The sequence below is a fragment of the Onychostruthus taczanowskii genome, unplaced genomic scaffold (assembly GCF_017590055.1).
Source record: "Onychostruthus taczanowskii isolate IOZ18803 unplaced genomic scaffold, ASM1759005v1 scaffold3, whole genome shotgun sequence".
NCBI classification, from domain to species: Eukaryota; Metazoa; Chordata; class Aves; order Passeriformes; family Passeridae; genus Onychostruthus; species Onychostruthus taczanowskii.
This window is the reverse complement of record NW_024500349.1, coordinates 2,138,826-2,160,515: the sequence shown is the minus strand read 5'-3', so window position 1 is coordinate 2,160,515 and position 21,690 is coordinate 2,138,826. Positions and strand designations below refer to the sequence as shown.

At 43.0% G+C, this 21,690-nt stretch overlaps 2 protein-coding genes across 3 annotated transcripts in view; both read left to right on the top strand.

Annotated features, from left to right (window-relative positions):
- The first annotated feature begins 2,107 nt into the window (after positions 1–2,107).
- Positions 2,108–5,780, top strand: LOC121337990 (guanine nucleotide-binding protein G(I)/G(S)/G(O) subunit gamma-11). 2 transcript variants are annotated; one of them, XM_041408503.1, is made up of 3 exons: positions 2,108–2,256; positions 2,385–2,488; positions 5,342–5,780. In XM_041408503.1, the coding sequence occupies exons 2-3, from the start codon at positions 2,393–2,395 to the stop codon at positions 5,465–5,467; spliced, it is 222 nt and encodes a 73-aa protein (XP_041264437.1). In that variant the 5' UTR covers positions 2,108–2,256; positions 2,385–2,392; the 3' UTR covers positions 5,468–5,780. The 2 variants fall into 2 exon arrangements, with proteins under 2 accessions (XP_041264437.1, XP_041264436.1); XM_041408502.1 differs by having other exon boundaries at positions 2,204–2,488.
- A 48-nt stretch (positions 5,781–5,828) lies between these two features.
- The window catches only part of LOC121337988 (probable acyl-CoA dehydrogenase 6), a 75,908-nt gene continuing 60,046 nt past the window's right edge, over positions 5,829–21,690 (top strand). Inside the window, exons 1-2 of the mRNA XM_041408500.1 lie at positions 5,829–6,048; positions 18,105–18,225. Coding sequence (XP_041264434.1) covers positions 5,926–6,048; positions 18,105–18,225 — 244 coding nt within the window. The 5' untranslated portion in view covers positions 5,829–5,925. The remainder of the gene's footprint in view (positions 6,049–18,104; positions 18,226–21,690) is intronic.

The following is a 21,690-nucleotide window of genomic DNA, read 5'->3' as shown; positions in this document are numbered from 1 at the left end:
AAATCTAATCCTTACCCCACCTACATGACTTCTGAAAGGGTATGAATGGCACCTCTTTCCCTCCTTTTTCAGAACATCCTTTTTTTCAGAATCTCCAGTAGCTGAAGGATAAATGGGTGCTTTAGTGACAAGAAAATAAACCCTAGTGCAGCTTGAGTCATCATGATGGGACATATATCTGCCATACTTTAGACTCTTATAGCTACTACGGTTAATAATGGGTGTCCTCATTTTTAGGCATTTTGTTCAGCTTATTAGGCAGAGCAGCTATATAAAAACTTATGTCCCTCCAGAAGAAAAGAATCAACAAACAAAAAAACCCACATACTTTTTCTATTTCCAAAAGAAAGCAAAAGGTCATCTTTCTAATAGTGGGAAACTAAAGTGGTTTTAATATTATGTTCTTTAATATGTTGTCCTAGACTGATGTCCTTTAGTTTTCATCACATTTTTTGGAATTGCAAAGAAAGAAATTTAAATACCACTTTAAATAACAGCAGCAAAGTGAATGCTGTAATGCAAATACCATTTACAACATTTTCCATTTCCTCTATGCACAGACACATAGAAATCAGTCTGAGTTAAAGCCACCTATCAATCAGTGCTGCTATTCAGCTTCTCCTTTGCTTTAACTTAGATCACATAAATATCTCTAAAAATATATGAACCACAATAAAAGTTAACAAAGCGAGTGGTAGAAAGTCCATTACTGGCTGCCATCTGCAGAGCTAGTCATGTCAGCAGACAGGTCAGTGAAAGCTTTCCATTACAGAGCTATGGATACCAAATTCTTCCCACCCTAACTGTGCCAGTGGTGTTCCAGAGCCCACCTTCAGCTCACTCCTGCACCCTACACCTGCCTCCACCACATCACCTGCTCTCTACCTCTCCACACCACAATGTTTCTGCTGCCACCAACAGCCCAGGCTGTTCTGTGACACTCCTTCCACCAGCCAGCTCCTTCCACCTGTTTTGACTGGCCCAGGACCAGCAGCTGGTGGGCTTTGGGAATGCAGCTGTCAGTGTGGGTTATGGGGGTGTAGAAAGTGCATACCACCAGCTGGGGAGGGGAAGACAGTAGCCATAGGGAAAAGAAGAGAAACTGATTTTAGTGAACTGGCTGAAGTAAAATGAATACAAACCCCAAGAGCACTATAGGAGCAGTGCTGGAGAAGACGTAAATCTTACATGCTGCTGACAGCTGCTTACATCTGGTGAGTAGGAAGAGGTTGGAGAAAGAAGTGTGTTTAATGGGAAAAACCAGAGGAGGAAAGAGGGAGGGCTAACTGTCTATAAAGATCTTTGAAGTGGCAGATAACAGAAGGACTGCAAGCCCATTTTAATGGCCTGTAGCTATGTTCAGTCTCAGGGGTCTTGAATTGTGCTTCCATTACTATTGCAGGAAAGCAACTGCTAGGATCAGAGCTGCTAGGTGCTGTACAAACATGCATGGAGGGACCACTCGGTTTCTAAAAGCATAGAAATCTATTTGGGATCTAGACTTCAAAACCATATGCAACCACAGGAGAAGAATTTCCTAGCTCCTTCTTGCATTTTCTGAATGCATCACTTCCCTTATGTTGAGTACTTCACCCCAACACCTGTCATAACTACATGTGTCTGGAGACCCTGGTGCAAGCCAGGCACAATAACCCTCTCATGCAGTGTTGTAATTCTGCTTTGCAGACATACCTACCAAAAAGTTGCAATGTCTGGCATTGATGGGCTGGCCACCTGGTGAGGCACTTTATATGGGACTGGTCTCTTCCCCTCTCTGTCTTAGTCCAATTCATCTGTAGTGGTAATGCACAAATATTGAGGAAGGTACCCATGCACACCACCTGCTTCTGCCTTAGCAGCTGGGGAGAAGAACACAGAGCCTAAGGATGCAGGTGGCACAGAGCATGAGTCATTTCTATGGCCAGGAGAAGGTGGTGGGGAGAAAGATCTCACTGCTGGGCCAAAAGCACCAGCCGACCTCTCTGCTCTTGCTCCGCACTGGAGTTGCAGACGTGAAGCCAGGGAGGTCAGCACAGGAGGGTCTTCCAGCTCCCGGCTCTTGCTGGGATGGCCGGACCTCCCTGTGCTGGCAGGCCCCGTGTCAACGCCCCGGCAGCGGGGCCGGGCCGGGCTCTAATCCGGTTAGGGGGGATTAGCGCTCAGGTTTAAAGGCCGGAGCGGCGCGGGGAAGGGGTGCAGGCGCGCCGGAGAGGAAGCGGCCGCGGCCGAGCAGCGGGGCAACTCGGCCGGCAGCGTGTGAGTGAGCCCGGGGGCGGGCCGGGGGCGGCCGTCCCACAGCCCCGCCACCGCCCGGGGGCTCCGGCCCCGGCGCCCTCGCTGCCCAGACGTAACCTTTTGTCCTCACTCCCTGCGCGCTTCGGTAGTGTAGACGATGCCAGCCATCAACATCGAGGACCTGAGCGAGAAGGACAAACTGAAAATGGAAGTGGAGCAGCTCCGGAAAGAAGTGAAACTGGAAAGGCAGCCGGTGAGCGGGCGCGGAGAAGGGGCCCGGAGCTGCCTGGCGGGCGACGGAGCCGGGTGTGGAGCGGGGAGCGAGCCCGTTCCTCCCCGGGCGGCGGGGCCGGGCGCGGCAGGGGCGGCGGGGCTCTGGGAGCTGCTCGTCCGTACAGCCCCGGCTGTTTTGGGACGGCCGCGGTTTGCACCGACGGGTCCTGACTCTGCTTTGGGTCAGGGGCCGGGGACGGCGCTGTTGGCACAGCACCGCTAACACCGCGTAGGAGCGCCGGTCTTTGCCGCGGGGGGCTGTGGAGCCCGGGGGAAGGAGCGCACCATCCCTGGGATAAAGCGCCCCGAGGGGCTGGCACGGGCCTGCCCGCCGCGGCTGTTCCCGGTGGATTTGGCACCCTTAACTTCGCCTCCCCGTGAGTCCCTGGCGCCCAAGGCCGGCACAAGACCGCCTTGCCAGGCGAGGGAGGAGCACGTCGCGCCCTGTTCCCCTCTTCTGGAGGCAGAGCGCACAGGGACGTGCTGGTGCTAGGGGAGGGGTGGTGCTCCCCTGGGATGCCAGGGGAGCCCAGTCGCGGCACTACACCCTGCCTGGCCCGTAGCCGGCTCTCGGCTGCCCGCGTTCCCGTCCCGCTTCCCATGCTGTGCAGTGCCCGGGCAGGAGCCAAAGCACGGCCCGTGTCGAGCCGTGACCCACCCAGCCTTGTTCCATAGACATTTAGACATTTACACTGATTGTTCCTTCCCACAAGTACTTTCCCCTTAAAGGTTTATGGTTTTGTACATTTTCTGTAGACGAAGGACGTGCAGAACTGATCTTGCTGCATGATGAAACTAATTTTTTTTTTTTTTTAATTCTGCATGCCAGCAGAGGCAAATTACGCCTAAATAAACCCTTCAAGTTAGGACCAAAAATACATTTGTATGTGGGAATCAGTAACATTAGTCATGTTGATTACATTGAAGGTCTAGGTTTTACCCCAAAAATAAAAATGCCATAAAAATGTTTTAGCTGTGAGTTAGGTATCAGTGATTGTAGATGTTATGGTATAGTCTAAAGCTCCAGCAGTATTGAGGGCTCAACGTCCAACTAGTGTTGATACCTATATCATCTCTCAGAGGTGATTCTTTGACAACTGAAATACACTCTGCAGGATATAAAGTTTTGGAAATAATAATAATTATAACTTTAAATACTTGTCTACATTTTTGGAATAAACCAAAACCCTGGTCACTTTTGGAAAACAGGTATTTTTCAATTTTTCTGTAGTAAAGCATGCTTAATTCTACCAGTGCATTGTAACAGAAGTTTTACTGTGAGAATGAAAGCGGTGCTGTAGTTGCCACAGTCCCCTAGTACCTGTATGGGTGTTACAGGGACTGGGAAATGCAGAAACCACATTACTGTTGGTACCAAAAGAAAAACATCAGCCAAAATTTTCTTGACCCCCCACTAACAACTTTACAAAATAAAAAGGAAGTGGCCTTTGGAATGAATAAAAATTTCTAAATATGTATTTAAGCAGGCTTTTTTTCTTAGTAGTGAAAGTGATCCTGGCAGTGCTGACTGAAGTAAAACCCTGGTATTTCATATACTTTGGCATGCAACTGTACTATGGTGTTATGTGCTCCAATTTGAATGAACAAAGTTTGCAGGGCACAGAAGAACAAGAGACGTTTAATGGGATTTGTAGGTCCAGCTTCTTCTTTGCTCTAAGGCAGCTAGATCTTATTTTGTGCGCTGTTTAATTGGGAATTAACTCTGTTCTTTCTGATGGCTTAAAGCTTAATTTTGCACAGGCCATGCTCTGTTGTTTGTGCTGCAGCTGCAGAACCAATGAACCAAATTCGTTGGTTCTCTTGTTGTAGTTTTACCTTTGAAATAAAATATAATTAACAGAGGAGGCAAGGGGCCTTAAATTAGAAATACTAATCATCTAGTGGCCTGGCCAACAGCTGGTTCCTGCTGCTGACTCTGCACAGCAGTACCACTGCAGGGCCTGCGGGTAGGAAGGGAGGAGGTGGGAACAGAGCAGGAGTGTGTCCTCAGCATGTCAGGTATTTGAGCATCTAGGGACAGTTTCTGCTGACACAGAGAGCAAGAGATGTGTGTGCACAAGGAAACTCAGGAGCCCCTGATGTTCACTTGTGCACTCTCAGGCTCCACAGACACCACTGCCACATGTGCTGCATGTGCTTCTGTGTCAGTGAACAGAAACTAAACACTCCTCTTCATAGCTGGGTTCTGTGCAGGCCTACCTACATCAGTGATAGTTTGGTATGAATACCATGGGAAGTGTTATGGTCTCAAAACACAACAGGCTCTTTTATTAACCATTGTTTGAAATAACCCCAGGCAACGAGTAAATAAATTGTCTTTCCTAGTTAGGCTCTCATTCAAGGTGCATCATTGCTATAGTAGAACTACAAAGTAAGAATTAGTATTACCACTGAAAAATCATTGCTGAATGTTTTGTTTGTGAAAAACACATAAAGCCATAAATACTTTGAAACTGAATTGAAAGTTACTGTCCCTGAAACCGTTGACCATAAGTCATGCTGGTGCTGAGGGAGAGTGTGATCCGCAGCTTAATAAAACTATATTGGCTAATTATGAATAAAAGTTCAACTATGCAGCGACGGCTGTTCAGAGCGGTGTTTACATTCTCAGAGGTACTCACATGTTCTGTCAATATCAGGCTGTAAAAATAGAGAAAGGAAGCTGAGTATGCACGTGCTTAGTGCTCTGTGGCAAGATATTTTATGCTTGGTGGGAAGTTGAATGAGACAGAATATAAATTCACGGGTTTCTTCCTCTGATGAACATTTCCCACGGCCGTAACGAAGACTCTTTTCTGTCATTTCCCTCGAGGTGTCCAAGTGCTCCGAAGAGATCAAGAACTACATCGAGGAGCGGTCGGGAGAGGACCCGCTGGTGAAGGGGGTTCCCGAGGACAAGAACCCCTTCAAGGAGAAGGGAGGCTGTGTCATCGCTTAGGAGAAGGAGCCCCGCGCCTGCCCCTGGAGCAGACATTCCTCCCGTACCCGTAGGGAGTGACTAGCGTGTCCCCATTGCCGCCAGTCCGTGCCGAACGAGCACGGGAGCGGATTTCTTTTTATCTTCTGTTTCTCCCTACAAAAATACAGAAACCCGCGCGAAAGCTGCCGAGCCCCGCGCCGGCCGCTGGGCAGGGCCGGCTGTGGCCCGCTCCCCGCCGTGGCCGGCCTCTGTCGCTGCGCGGGCCCGCTCGCCACCCGCTTGTCGGTCGCTTCATGGCTGTTCGTTGGCATTAAAAAAAAGCTGCCCGTAACCCGAGAGCTGCCGTGACTTGCTTCAGGGGCGAGAGGAGCGGGAGGAGGGACGGGGCGGGGCGGGGGCTTCTGGGCGCCCCGGCCTGGCTGTGGGGATAAGGCGGCTGTCCCGGCCTTTGCCCGGCACCGGAACCGGCGGGGGCCATGGCGCTGCGCGGCGGCGGGCGCTGGGCGCGCCTGGGCTCGGCACTGCGCGGCCGCAGCTCGGGGCTGCGGCACGCCGGGGACACCCCACAGCACCGCGACTTGCGGGAAGCCCTCCGGAAGGTACCGAGGGGGGACCGGGCAGCGGCGGGACACCGGCCTCGCCGCCCCGTGCGGGGAATGAAGCAGGGCAAGGGCAGCGGGACGACAGAACGGCTCGGGGTGTGCTTCAATGAGTAAACTTCCCTCTGGCAAGGCCAGAAACGGAACCCGGTGCGTCCCCTGCCTGTGTGTGACCCGCCGGGTGGCAGAGCCCTGCCCGGCATGTGCTGCCCTGGGCGGAGCGGGGGCTCGGTGCTGCAGAGCAGAGCCCACCGGGCACTGTCCCGTTCTAGAGGCGCACGATGGATTGATAACGGGAGCCTCCTGCAAAACTCAGTCATAAATCAAGAGGAAACGGGGCGCTTCTGGTAACGTAGCATGTAGATTGAATGCCAAATGGCAACCTGCAAATAACAGTAGTGCTGGCGAGCTCAGTGTATTCCCGTCAGCGAGGTCAGTGTCACCTGCAGATCTCCGTGGTACTGTTCAGAGCACCTGCCAAAGCCAGAGAATCAGCCGCTTCGGCTGGAGGGAGCCCTGGTGTGGTGCCCACTGCGGGGCCGAGCACCGCTGGGAAAGAGAAATCCACCTTTGGCCTCTGAACCGCTGAGAAAAGTGCTGGAGTTCAGTACCTGCTGCAAGCACCAAACACCATTATTGTGGCCACCACATAAGAACATACAATGGGTTCAGGAGAAGGGAATGTAAGGACTTGTCTCAGATTGTAGGCAAGTTTCCGAATTCTAGCTGGTCGTGCAGTGCTCTGCTGTAGTTTTTTAAAAACAGTTTGCTCTGGATTGCCAGATAAGTTTTGTGTGAGTTTGGACCTATGCTGTCCTATCTTTCATGGGTGCCTTTAATAATTACTTGCAGAATCTTGTATTTTCCTGAATAAACTTAATTATTTCCAAATTTCACCTCACCTCCAGTCCACTGTGGACAAAAGATAGAGGAGCTCCTTCTGAATGAAGTGATATTTACCTTAGGTGTAATTTTTTTTTAAACTTTCACACTTCAGTGTTAAAATATCCCAAACCAAGTGTAATTAATCAGTTTTTCTATCACTGAGATCTGTTGTCATCAAGCTTTGGGAGAAGGGGGTGTATCTTCTGTATTATAAAAAAGAAACATGAGCAAGGAGGAAAAGAGACGCATGACCTGTCACTTTCTTAGTAAGTTAGTTTTATTGCTCTACATTCCTGGACTCTGCAAAGCAGAAATAAGATGATACAGAAAGAACCAGAAGCTGGAAATTAATCCCCCTCCCTCACCTGGCTTAATAGTGTAGAATTTTGTAGCTAATAACATTGTGTAAAATTTGTGCTGATTCTGTCTGGAGAGAGCCTTCATATATCTGTGTATCTGCAGAGCTGTCGGCCCAGTGAACTTGTTTCCTGGCATGCTGCTCTTCATTACCTGCCCAGGAACAGCAGCTGCATTAATAAAAAATTAGTGTCCTGAAATGCAGAGGACAAGGCCAGACCTTGTGAAGGAGGTGATCTGGGAGATTTTAAGTCCATGGATCAGTTAAGGCACACATTGTTTTGTATCCCAAGTATTTGCAGCTGTGTATTTATTGAGGACAAGGTAAGTAGCTATATTAGTGTCTGCTAGTGCAGTGTTTGCTGCTCTGTTGTGTGACACAGTGCTTTTTTTTTTCCCCTCCCTTGTTTTTATGCCCACCATGACTACTGAAGTGCAGTTAACAGTGTGCTCTACCTTGCTGGGTTCAATGTAGATGATTAAATCATGGGTTAAGAGGGAATGTGATGTTATATTTATCACATAAAGCTCTGTGATTAATATATTATAGAATAAATCACAGTAGACAATATAAACTTGCTTTTTTCATTGTCCTGCATGTAAAAAATTGCTTATATAGCGCTTATTTTAGATTTGCTCTGATCATATTGGAGAAAAAGAAAAATCACTATTTATGTCAAATCCATCTGATTTTGTTCGCACAAAGCTTCTAGCAATCAGTGTTTTTGTTTTGTCTTAAGTTAAGCCTTTCCCCAGTGACTTTAAGATAAATTGAAAAGTGTCCCCAAAGTCTTTGGGAGAGAATCACCATTCAGTACCTCTAACACACTTTAAGGATACCTGCTATATATTCTGGGGCACTCTTTCCAGGAGCTAAATCCAGATGCGAGTACCAGAGAAATGAGCAGTGCAATTCCATGAGTGGGAACTGGGTTTTTGCATTTGCTTGTTTGCATTAATTTTATTTTTTAGTGTATTAATGTACTTTAAATAATCTATAATTTCCCAATTGTTCTGAGCAGGATGAGGAAGAGACTCTTATAATTCCAGGGGGCTGTTTTTAGCAAGGCTATTGAAATAATCCTGTGAGTGGTTTCCTTTACAACTTTATAGGTCACCACCCTTCCTCTTGGAAATTGAAAACGTAACTTTTCCTTAACTTGTTGAACAATGCTTGCAGTACACTGACATCCTACAGCTTGCTTCAGTAATTAGTATAGCTGGTTTGAAGAAAAAAGTTTAACTTATTCTGTATATGTATGTCTAACAGTATTCATATACATACAGAATGTATATGGGCTGCCTATTTGTCTTTTTCTCTGGCATTACTAGTAAGAAACTTTGGGAAATGGTGAAATTTGACATATATTTTGCTAGAGTTGCATGTAATATAAATGACATTTCATTTTATGCCCAGTGGTGACTGGGTATAGTTACATTGTGTTGTGTGTCTGTAGGATGAGAATTTCCCCCATGACAATGAGACTCCACCGAGGGACATTGTTTCTTTGTTTGCTACTCTTGGCTTGTATGTCACGAGTTTCTGTTTATTAATATGTATCTATATATCTTTGCAGCAGTTAGTGTCTCTTTGTATTAGAGGATGCAGGATCTGAATTTAATATTGACATTTCCTTTAACTTTCTGGTAAAATTTCTGTAAATTTTCCATCAAAATAATATGGCTCTTTCTGACTACCTGCAAAATAATGAAGGGTGAACAGTATTAGCATTGGAGCACCTTGGAGGGAGTTGGTTTATTTGTTGTTGTAAGAAAACATAAACCTCTGCCACAGGATGGTGAAGTAATAACTTGTTGGTATTAGGAAGAATCACTTAAATGCCGGTTTCTCACTAAGTTGGAAGAGAGAAAACATGCAGCTGAATCTGAACAATACATGATTAGCATCTGTAATTTTAAAACCTAATTTATCATACACCTGAGTTAAAAGCTTGAGGAAGAAAACAGTTAGATGTGGCACTGGCAAGGCTCACAGTTTCTGCACTGGCTGCCCTTCTGTCTAAGGGAAGCAAAATGTATTCCCAGCTTCTGGAGTATTGCAGTAGTCTTTTTCATCTTGTCTCTGACAGAAACATCACATAAACATTTAGGGGCTAATTGTCCTGCTGGTACCAAGAAGTTTTGGTGGTAGTTTATCAGAGAGTAAATCTTCATAATTGAATTTTGTTGTTATTGGAAGAGGCAGCTGGGATACACCACTGTAATATGAGAGACCATCAAGTACACCTACTAGTGCCCTACCAAGAAGTGCTTTTAAATCAGTGTAGGAGAACAGGAGAGGAAAAAAAAAAAAGAGTTTCGCTTTATTTAAGCAAGCTCTGTAAAAAGCTTTTTCTCATAATAGGAAAAATGGCACTTTCTGTACAAATGCTTCAGAGTGTAGCAAAAGTGCAATTAAGGCATTGTTGTAGTCAGTGCTCCTGTTTGTTACTTGGTGTCAGAGTAGAGCTGATATTGAGATTGAGTTGTTGTGTCCTAACACTGGATTTTATTTTTCCTGCCTCATATCAATGTTAGAACAAATTTCCACTGTATCTAGTTAGACTTTTCTGTGAACAGTTTTCAGAGCTGTGCCTAGTGGGTATTTTTGTGTCTCAGATCTAGCTATTATATTGCTTTATCATTGCCACATTTGATTAGGCAATACAGTTATACATTTATGACAACTAAAATGGTGTCTTAATAAGCAACTGATGCCTGAGGAAAAAGCTGGGGTTGAGACTGGTTTTGTCTGACAGTTCAAATGTGATGGTGTGGGCTGAAGTGAGAGAACTTGTTTTGTTCCTCCAGGGATGTAACCCAGATTCAGGAGGACCCAAACCCCAAAATGCCAGCCTGTGGTGGACATTGCAGTCTATCTAATCTGCATCTCTGTGTTGGAAAGTATGAATTGCAGGAGCAAGAAAAGGTGATCACTTGCTCAATCCTGTATCTCTTTCATAACTCAATACAAGTAGCCTGGATATATTCCAGTGGCCAGAGCTCCCTGTCACCCAAAATGCTTGTCCCAGATCAGTGCCTAGATTGGCACAGCACACATTTTTTGTCTTGTAGGACTACACTGGTTTAAAGGCATCTGCCCTCAGATCCTAGGAATAGCTGCGCCGTCAGCACTCACTTTTTCACAAATTTTTGGATCCTCCCTTTTCTGCCATACTGGATAGGGCAGTTGAAGGGGGTGTATTTGTGAGTGTGGCAGGGACTGCCAAGACACTCAGGTCTGCACACGAGGGATTCGTCTTTGCCACTGTCTTTGGAAAAATGACATAAGGAGGGAGAAGGTGTTGGCTGGGATAATGTGTGTTCCTTCCCAGCTGGAGCTGCCTTCCAGCCTCTCATTCCTCAGGAAATGGTTGAGCAGGGCTCATCTCCAGGGTGGGGGGCTGAACCTTTCATTTTCTTAGTATGGTCATGATGTATGCCCTCTCTGCTTCAGCAATGGGGCTCCCAGATGTGCCAGCAGCTGTATGGGGTGGAGGGCAGAACAGGCTTCTGCACTCCCTGGTGAACTTGTAGCATTTTAAGATTTCAGTAAGTGTTGGCAAAAGCTTTGTAATTGATTCGGTGTTTGAATTTTTTGGTTTCCTGAAGTAAAAAACTGTTGTCAGATGTAGGGGACCAAAGGATAACAAGTATTCAAATTTCTGAACCAGTAATCAGCCTTGTTTTATCTATTAGGTTCATTGCAAGGAACTGTGTTGCAGCGAAAAGGAAGAAACACAATGATTTAAACAGAAACATGTCTAGATACTGACAAATGAATAGACCAGGCACAATTGCAGAATACTTATACAGTGCATGCTTTTCCCATGGAAAATCAGATTTAGTAAAATATATTAGGACAGGTATGCTTTATTACACAATGAAAAACTGCCAGTTCTTACATTATAGGGTTTTTCCCTCCACTATTTTTTTTTCCTCTGAGAAAGGGAAAATTTCCTTTAGTAACTGTTTGTTCCTGTATTTGGTGATCACTGCAGTCTTTGCTACTCAGTGCAGTAGCAGATTGCAGATTACTTTGTTGCCTGTGGCACAGCTTAATTGAAGGTACAAAAAGAAATTGTTGTGCTCTGATTAATCAGTTTTAACTGCATATATTTCCCATTTAAGCCTTATATTTTCCAGCTATTCGGAGAATTTTCTGGGGTTTATCCTTATATAAGCCTACTCAATATTGGTTTAAAATCCATTGGAAGCTTCTCTGGAAGGTCAATTCTGGCCACAGCAGCATTGGAGAAACCCACTTTTATTTTAATTCTCAGTGATATATTCCAGCTGGCTTGAAGTGTCCTCTTCATACAGTAGGGTTTTTCTTCTCTGTGTGGGCTACACCTTGTCCTGCAGGCACCAAGTAGAGCCATTGGCTTCTGCATATGACATGTATGAAAATCTGGGGAAATCAAATGTTTGAAAAACTTTAGTCAAACTTGCTTCATTTTTCTTCTTTATTTTAATTATCAGTAAATTCTACATCTAGGACTTTTTTTTCTGCCATGTTTTTCACAAGATCACAAAATGGATGTCTACTATTGAATTGAACTTTTTCATTTCAATCCCATATCCTCATGGAAAATGTTTTCTTGTCTTGTTTCCAGAAACAGTCTGATGGCAGCTCAGGGTACAAAAGTTTCCATATCATTATTGAGGCCCAGCCTCAAATCCCATATGCAAATAGGGCAAATTTTTCATTGACAATTCTTGTAGCTGGTCATTTGCCCAGGTGAGTCATATGATGTATTTGGCTGGGTAGCCAGCTGGGAATATTGAGTAAGAGATGCATATTGTATCCAAATACCAAATCTTCTATATTGTGGGCAAGAGGAGACTTGTCTGTGAGGCAGAGAAGTGTTTTGGCTGCATCTGGGACATTTGCTATCTGGACATGACCACTTGCATAGCAGTGAGTTATATTTAACATAGATCTCCTAGGTGAGTTCCTAACTAATAATAATGCATGTTTTTATAGGAGGATTGAGGCCTTGTTTCAGTTAGCATTCAAAAAACTCCAAAAACAACAACAAAAAACCCAAACAACCTCCAAAAAAACCCACCCACAAAGAAAACAATCCCCAGCAAAAAGTCCTGCAAAACTTCCTGAATACCTTTGCCCTGTGCTGGTGGTTCATCCTGAAAGAGGAAGCAGTAGGCTGCAGCTTTGCTCTCTGGATTGCTGCAGACCAGAGGCAAGCCTGTGATAAAAAATTTTTCTTGCCAGAAGAAAGTACACTAAATAACTTTGTATGAGCAGGCAAGGTTAGCACTGCAGGGAACATTTTCTGGCTGTTGTGTGGTTAAATCGTATTTGTTTAGTGGGGTTATTTTTAGCCTGTTGTGGTGTTTTAAGTCACATACTGCCTCTGCTTCGGCACTCAATGTCATTGCAGACTGAATGATTTCTTCTTCTGCTGTGGTGCTGAGCCTGTCAGGTCAGGCTCTCCACCACCATGCTGGGCGATCCAGGCACATGGGCAGCTCCTGGCTTCTGCTAGGTTCTCCTAGCGTGTGTCGTGGGGGCTGGAAGCACAGCCAGTGCTGGAGTGACTTCATAAGTGCAGGAGGGACAGCAGGACATGGATTTGCCTACTGCGTGCCGTAGGCATTCTCATCAGTGAGCTGCCATGGCAGAAGCTCAGGCTCTCCACAGCCTCTCTAGTAGGTAGCAGCTACAAGGAGCTGACCTGCCTCTCTCACACACCTATATTCTCCCTAGCTCTGTCCTGAATATGTTTCCACACCTCAGTCTCCTTCCCTGTGGCCTTTCCCTGCCTTTCTGAAGAGTATTACTGGGAAAGGATTTAGGGCTTTGGAAGAGTCTTGATAGAGTCAAGGAGGGCTGTGACCTCCAAGCCCAGGAGTGAGAAGAAATGAGTAACATCTTCTGAGAAACTCATTCAGGTGCGCTTGCGATACATACCTTGGGGGAACCAAGAAGGAGATCAACATGTAGGAAGTGGGCAGCTGCTCTTTGGACTTAGGACTTTTTTCTTCCACGTGTTTTTTGCAGGATCATGAAATGGATGTCTACATTTAAATTGAACTTTTTCAGTTCAACCCCATATCATCATGGAAATCCTTCCCTAGGTCCTCTTAGGCAGCAACTGAGAAGACCTGCACAGGCTGCATGTGTGGCCAGTGGGGTCCTGGGTGCCTTGCACTCCTGGGGTGGGTTTCAATGTCCAGGTTTGGTATCACCAATGTATGGACCATGGGTTTTCCCACCTCAGCTTTGTTTTTTTTTTTTTTTTTTTTTTTTTTTTTTTTTTTTGCTTTAACATCTTTCTAAAGTACTACCTTGACCTCAACACAGTGTTGCTACAATGCTGAGTTGTCTCACTGTGCAGTCATTGTTCCTTGTGGTTTTGATTAAAACTGAAGGACAAATGTTGTTTTGAAGGCTGTTAATTATTTGCTTTATTTATTGCTGATATAGAAAGCAAACGAATCTCTGGTCTGTTGTCTCCTGTTCAAGTCATTGTTGCGCTAATGTCTAGGTATAGCCACTCAAGAACTCTCATTAGTGGTTTGTTGTTTATTTGCTTTTCACATTGAAGATCCTATTAACTGTGTCATCTTTGGTTATTATATCAATAGAGATAATTTCAGTTGCTGTAACTTGATTTAAAGGGGAAAAAAAATGCTGCTCCTAACATAATATGGAACAGTTATATCATAAAATCATAGAATCATAGAATGGTTTGGGTTGGATAGGACCTTAAATATCATCTATTTGCAGGCCCCTTACTCTGGGCAGGGATGCTGGATACCAGATCAGCTTTCTCAGGGCCCCTTTTAACCTGACCTTGAACACTTCCAGAGACAAGGCATCCACAACTTCTCTGGGCAAACTGTTCCAGTGTTTTACCACCCTCTGAGTAAAGAATTTCTTCCTAACATCTAATCTAATCCTGGCTCCACAGACTCCATTTAATCTTCTTAATACAAAATACCTTTTTCTAAGACATTTTTTCTTGCTTCTCTAATAAATTAGTCTAATTTATATATGTCATCTGTGGTATAACTCACAGGAAGCTGTAGTAAAACTTTGTGCAATTTTTTAAGAATTCAGTTTATTGTTTCAAAATTCATCATCTTGCTAATAGTGTTCTGAAACTGTACAGTGTACAGTCTGATAAGGGGTACTTAGAAGAAGCATTGTGCGTAGAACTGGTGTGGTCTTTAATTTCTGAATTGCATGATAGAAGGTAAACATGCTGGTCAATAATGAAAACTAATCTTTAATTGCCGTAAAGGACATCTGTACATACTTTCAGTACCCAAATGAATTCAGGTACAGTTTCTACTGTTGTAGAATGCATTTATTTTAGAATTCAGAATTAAATGGCATTTCTAATGTTTCTGGGTAGTTGCTGATACAGCTACAATATCAGCACAAAATACTGAGCATCAGCATCATATATTTTTGTTACTTTTCTCATTTAAATAACATACTAAGTTTCAGTGGAAAATAGTTAAAACTATGGCAGTGATTTGGGGGGATATTTTCATTGCTCTTTGCTGAAAAAAATTAAAATTACCTGTTTCCTAAAAAAATCTGAATTTATGTCTCTGTCCTCTCTTCAACCCTGCCATGGCATTTCCCTGGTCCTGGGCAGGAAGCTACAGGTGCTGTTTTCACAAAACTTTGTCAAGACAGTTTCTAATGAAAACACTTATTTTTCTTACTATCATTCATCATGAAGTAAGTTTGTTGGCTTGATTAATTTCCGACTGGGCAAGTATCCAGAGTGTTTTTAATAATTCACAGCTGATAACAGCTCTGAGGCCATGTTTTGGAGGCTCCCCAGAGAGCAGCCTGAGCTCATGCTGGGATGCAGGCTAAACCAAGGCTGCCTCCAGAGCCTAGTCCTTTAGGTTTGCATCTTTATTGTTCAGATGAAGTAGCCTGAGAAAAACACCAGTTCCATACATAAGACTTACTGTGCCCTTGCTGTCAGGAAAGGAACAGTTTTTGTTGTGGTATGCTGGTACTTCAGCAGGTGGAAAACTTTTATGGCTTCTTAATCAACTTTGCATCCCAAATGCCATTGAGATTTGGCCAGCTAGATCAGGTGGAAAGATTTCTTTTGTGGCTGGGAGTATCTGTCACATGACATCTGTCCTATGCAGTGCTAAATATTTCTACTGTTAGAAGTTTTAGATCTTGCTATAGTTGGAATCCTGGTGATGGAAGTCTAAATGCTGGCACCCATGATTTCCATGTTTCTCATGATAAAGCATATATAAATAAGCAGACCAGCTGCTCACATACTGCTGAAAGCTTGCATCTCTGTAATTGCCAGACACTGCATGGATACCTTAGGGTTTAAGTTAAGATGCCTACATAATATTTGCCTGCAGTTCAAGTGTGAAATGTTTCTGAGGGCACAAATGTGAGGAAATAGCTAAAGCCAAGGGATGGGACAAATCAGATGGTTAAAGTACAAAGCATTATTTGACCTGTCTTCAGCAAGGTTTTAAGCAAGTGTTTAATTTTGTGATCATTCAGTCACTGCTGGCGTGGCCCTTTAGAAATACCTCTCCTTGTTTCAATTAGCTTTTCTAGGAAGGGATGACAACACTCAGTATTCAGTGCTGGAACACCAGACAGTGAGGAGTACTGTAGTTCTTCAGGAATTTGGCTTATGTTCTTATGAGGTTGTACAAGGGAAGGTGTTCCTGCAAAACCACAGTGAATGGTCCAATAGCTAAGAAGAAACTGTGGCTATCAGTGTCTGGATTGTGATTTAAAAAAAAAAAAATTAAAGCCATATACAATTTATGTTTTGTGCAATGAGGTTGTCTTTGGGGCTTTAATTGTTGTGTCATGCAAGGAAGATCTTGTTTTACTCAACACGCCAAACCTCACCTGGTAATAAGTCAATTCTGTTAAGCAATTTGAGTTTTACTCAAAGGCACAGGAGCAAACCTGCAGAAATCATGCCTTAGTCATTCAGAATCTGCTTAACTTCAAAGGTAGCTTTTTATGTAGGCTACAAAAAACTTGGCCCGGTACCAGCTACAACAAACAAAACTCTGTATTAGTATATTCACCACATATTTTTGCCAAGATCCATCAAAATACTGGAATAACTTTTTGTATGCTCTTTCAGGTATTCCCCTGGGTGTTATCCAATGAGCATTGCCAGATGCTATTACAGCCAAAAAGGTGTTTCACCACCTTCAACACTGTGGGTCAGCATCTTAGGATCTGAGCATATGGGATATGGTGATATAGAAGAGAAACGTGAGCTCTCCTAGATAGGGTTCTGCCAAGTTTTGTTTTTTTTCTCTTGATCATTAGGCCTGTGTTAATCAATATAACAGTGGGAGAGAGATAATAATTACCGAATGAGTTGAACATTCAGTATATGGTTTTCTCAGAATTTGGTGAGAGAAGTGAAAAAGTGATTTTCCTGTTACCAGCATTCAAGTATGCTTATTTCTGTGGCCAACTGGACGACAGAAAGCAGCCATATATGGGCTGAAATTCCCCAAAGAATGTGCAATAAATACATAGTTTGGAAGAAGGTTTCGCAGGGTCTCAAGAACACAGTAGTCATGGAGGGAGAGGATTCTATTTCCAGCTCAAGAAATAGTTAGCACCACAGGACTTGTTTATTTAGTGGGGAAAGAAGACTAAGAGGAGTAAGTTCTTGAAATAACAAATTCTCTCTTCATGAAACAGCATAGTAGTAAAATCATGGTCCCAGGTTAGAGGCATTACCTTTCTGTTGGGAACTGGTGTTTGTTTTGGTAGGGTTTAGTTTGGGGGGAGGATGTTTCCTATTCAGAGCCCCTCGTGAGGCTGACCGAGGTGTGCGGTGCCCTTGGCTGCATGGCAGAAGCAGCCTGTGCCAGGGCCTGGTTTGGGCTGCAGAGCTGGGTAGAGGTTGGCACAACCCAGCTGCCTCATGATGAGCTGGTGGGCAGCAAGAACACAGCTGCAGGCTACACACTTTGCGCCTTTCCCATGGCCATGGAAATCTGGGACTTTGTGGAGCAAAACATCCAGCTCTTGTGCCCTGAAACCTGAAAGTGTTGCTGAATGTCGTGGCTGTACTGCAGATGTGTGTGGCTTGCAAAGGCTGGAAGGGAATGCTGCAGCCTGAACAGTGTGAGGACTGTAGTCAGGCAGCTTAGGACACTGACTTTTGGAAGGTGTGCAGCATTAGCAGTAGCACAGTCAAGAGTTGCTCAGGGACTAGATTTGGAATATTATCAATTCTGGAAGAAGGTCATACTTTTCCAGTATATGTTCTGTCAGACTTGTGGGGAAGTCTAAATATAGACTAGATGTAAATGCCCCAAAGAGCACCAACTTCCTTGAGAGTGTTTCAAGCAAAGGGAGAGGAAATCAATCTCTTCTACTTGACTTTCGTGGTACTGTGTGTGGTCATCAAGAACAGATCAACCTTTTTTGCCAAGGCACTTTTGAAGATAATGCAGATTTCCTTTCCTGTAACTTTCTAGAAACTGTACCCAAAAAGGTAACAAATAATGAGGGAAACAGCCATTTTCATAGACCTTGGAGAGGCTTAAATTAGCCCTGATGACCTGTTCTAGTAGTAGTTGCTAAAACAATTATTTACATTTGCCTGATTACATTTGTTGTAGTAGTTGTGGGTGAGTGGAAAATAATGATATCCATAGAAAGTAAGAAAATTAGTGGGCTTTTCTCTGTATCTTGTTTTTTCTTTTTCTTCTTGAATTGCAGTTTTTAGATGAAAGTAGTCAAAAGTTTTTGTGCAGGATGTCTGTGTTTATAACTTGTACAATTTGTTTTCCAAATCTAGATCATTGACAAGGACATTAATCCCTTTGTGGATAAGTGGGAAGAAGAAGGACAGTTCCCAGCACATAAAGTGTTTAAAATCCTGGGACAGGCTGGATTCCTTGGTGTGGATAAGCCAAAAGGTAGGCGAGTGTGTAACTCCTGCCTATTAATAATGATAGACTCAAAAGATTAATTCGCTTTTGCCCCAGGTCAAAGCACGGGTTGGGATTCAGTGCAAAGTTTGCTTATATTTCTCAGTCACATACATGCTGGTTACCAGCTCTGCAAATACACAAAATAATGTTGTTGAGTACTTAAGTTGATGTACTTCTAAATACAAATGTTAAAATCTGTATGACTGTTATTTTAAAATTAGGAAAATGAACATCACTTATGTTTTCAACATAAAATCTGCATAAGAACTTTTCTTCTGCATCCAGATATGTATGAAATAATCTAGATCTTCATTAAGGAAACCACAATTTGTAGACAATGGAAGCATTTTAAGATTTGGCTTATTGTACTTCCTGAACATGCAACGTCTCAGTCATTTCAAAGGATGAGGATAATGTGGCCTTTAGGCCATTATCCCCTAGATTGTCTTTAAAATGCATTGTTCCAGCCCACAGAAGCCTGAACAGAACAGGACACTGATGACACAGAGAGCAGGTTTTTGTGTGTATGTTCATATATGTAAGTGACCCAAAATAGGAAGTATTTCTGCTCTTCAGCTAAGATACATATTCTGCTATCTATTTTTTTATATGTGATATAATATATACTTGTTTTCTTTTCAAATGCTGCTGTTACATGTTCAAGTCAGAATTCTCAATGATTTTTTTACCCCATTTTCCTACATTCAGAGCAGCCCGAAGTGTTTGACAGTTAACTGCAGATAATTTTCTGTATGGGGTGGCTCACATAACCTCAGCTATGTCACACCACATCATGATGTTGTTAAGGCACAGGGTTCTGTGCAACACATTATGTCTTTTTATCACTTAATTTCAGAGGGAATATTCCCTCTTGAAATGAACTCAAATTCTTATAATGTGGAAGGTTGTCCCACAGCTGTTCAGCTGTTAGATCTCAGAGAACTGTTGGGCTGTGATTGTCTGACAAATCCAATTAGATCTGAGCTGGTATTTTTTTACAAAAATGCTGACAGTTCAAGATTATGCTTAAGATCTATTTAAAGGACAAATAGGATTACTGGGGGAGAGAGAAAACCACTTCTACTTTCTGCTATAATTGTTTGATAGGCAGATTTGAAGTGTATCTCACTGGGTCTCCTTTGCATTGCTGACATTCTTGTCAGGTGTAATAATGGTGAATTGCATGGCTGGCAGATTTCAGTTCTGCCTTCTTATATTCATCTCAGGGCATGCAGAGGCTTCAGCTGGGGTAAGGAACCTGAATGCTGACGGTGCTGCTCATAAAACATTACAGAGGTGGAAACTTGTATAATGCTCACAAAATATCTGGACAAGAAATAACTGGAGTAAAATCCAGTGAAGAAGGGACTCGTGGAGGTAAAGGTGGCATAGAAGGTTGCATGCACTTATTACACTTGTCATACTCATGTTTAAGACTATTTTAACTTTGGCTTTGATGTTTGTATCTAGCTGTTATCTCTGTAGCTACTTTTCATAAAAGGTATAAAAAAATTGATAAAATCCTCAGCAACCTGTGATCCACCTCAGTTCAGTATTGTTGGGCACAGAAAGTGCACCAACTCCTTGGAAGCTGCTGTCTTTGCAGCATTCAGTTGTGCAACAGGATTTCACCAGATCCAGCTTTTCTCTGTAATGGTTAATGCCACCAGGTACATCCTGAAAGTCCTGAAACTTTCTCCCGATGGTAAGTCAAAGTAAGGTGTGTAACAGCACAGTGTATGTAACTGCACAACTTTGGCAAAGCCAAAAACTGAAATTCTTTGTCTTCTACACTTCTACACAGTGCTTAGGCTTGCTGAATTATTACGTAAAATAGAATTAAAAGATCCACTTTTATACTCTGCTCAGCCACTTCTGTTATTTAGTTGCTGTTTGCAGAGGAGGAGAAGTCTTATGAAATTTGAAGGAGCCAAGAACAGCCAGGAGCTTTGGAGGGGTGTTGCAAGAGGTTTGAAGAAGGGATATTTAACTGATTTGAGGAGAGCAATTGCAATGCAGAGCACTTGTGAGTTAAGAGTCTGCCCTACTTTCTCTTTCACAAACCAAGATTATCGTGTTGTATCTCTTCAAATCCAGATCATAAGACATTCTCTTTAAAGAACACTGATTTTTTTAAAGTTAATTCACTTTAGTAATAGTTGCAATTTTGAAATGCAAGTTTTATTGAATTTGTTTTCCAAGATCATTCTGTCAAGTATGGAGGGTTTTTTTCCTGCAGAAATAATTTTGAAGCTTTCTGATTGGGCAGAAATGGGTCACTTGTTTTGCTTAGATAGAAGGAAACATCTGTTGGATTTTAGATTTGTTGAAAGTAGACTTTTTCCTGTGTAAACACCATTCCCTTTATGAACAATGAGCTGCTTCATGGGAGTCAGGTTTTTAAAAGAACGTGCCTTACATGTGTCCTTTATCACTGGAAACTTTCTCTGTGTGGAGAACTGATTTGGGGCACTATTTCTATTGCAAAAGCTCCATTAATTCCCACTGTATGTAGTTGCAGGCTACAAAGTTGACAAAGCTTTTCCTGTACATTTTTTCACAGTTGTTTACACAGTAGTTGGTTCTAGTGAATATTGGCTGTAGTTCAGGGTGTTCATTGGAGGTCATGTAAACACTGTGGGCAAAGCTCAGGCATGCACCCATAATTGGAGAATTTTTAAGATCATCAGTAGATTTAACTTACTGTCTGGTCAGTTCTCTGCCAGAGAAGGAGTCTTCTCTTCGAACAATTTCTCTGCTCTGGTATTCTTTACATGGCTCAAAAATAGTGCATATGTTAGTTTTGCTTAGGAAAGGTTTTGTTTTCTGTTACATGGCAGGATTCTTCCTACTAGTAAAATACATGGTGAAAAGTGAATATCATTTATGCATAAAAAGTTTATTTTTGCTTCATGCAAAATGTGTTTTACAGAATTACTTCATTCAGGATTTAGAAGAAAAAAACAACATCCCTATATACTTATTATTCTTCATTTACGTTTGCTGTGTATTTCTTCATAAATTATAAAATTCTTCTTCATTTATGATTACTGTGTATTTCTTCATAAATCATAAAATTCTGAGTTACTGAGCTACTGCCAGTCCCAAAACTAAGGGTAGAGAATATTAGGGCAGGCAGCAGAAATATTTAACCAGTCTTGGTAGTTTGCCATTGCCTGTTTTGCTAAGGGAAGTGAGCAAGACGTATTCTTTGAACTGTTCTATGTGCAGATTAGATGAGATACTGGATTAAAAGTGGAAAGTATCTGTCTGGTTATTTGTGATCTTATGGTTTATGAATCAAAGCCTTGGCTGTTGCTAAATTTTAGGATGTATTGCCAAAAATGCAGGCTCAAAATGTACTGTGTGCCTGCATATGCCAATGCAGATGATTAAAAGTTGTTTTATCAGCTGATGTAAAAGCACAGGAATTCAGTAAAGGATGGCAGA

What these genes read in the sequence shown, in the direction of transcription:
- LOC121337990 (XM_041408503.1), top strand. Translation starts at nt 2,393, where the DNA reads ATGCCAGCCATCAACATCGAGGACCTGAGCGAGAAGGACAAACTGAAA. An exon ending in TGAAACTGGAAAGGCAGCCG is followed by an intron (nt 2,489 to 5,341) that starts GTGAGCGGGCGC and finishes ATTTCCCTCGAG; the next exon opens with GTGTCCAAGTGCTCCGAAGA.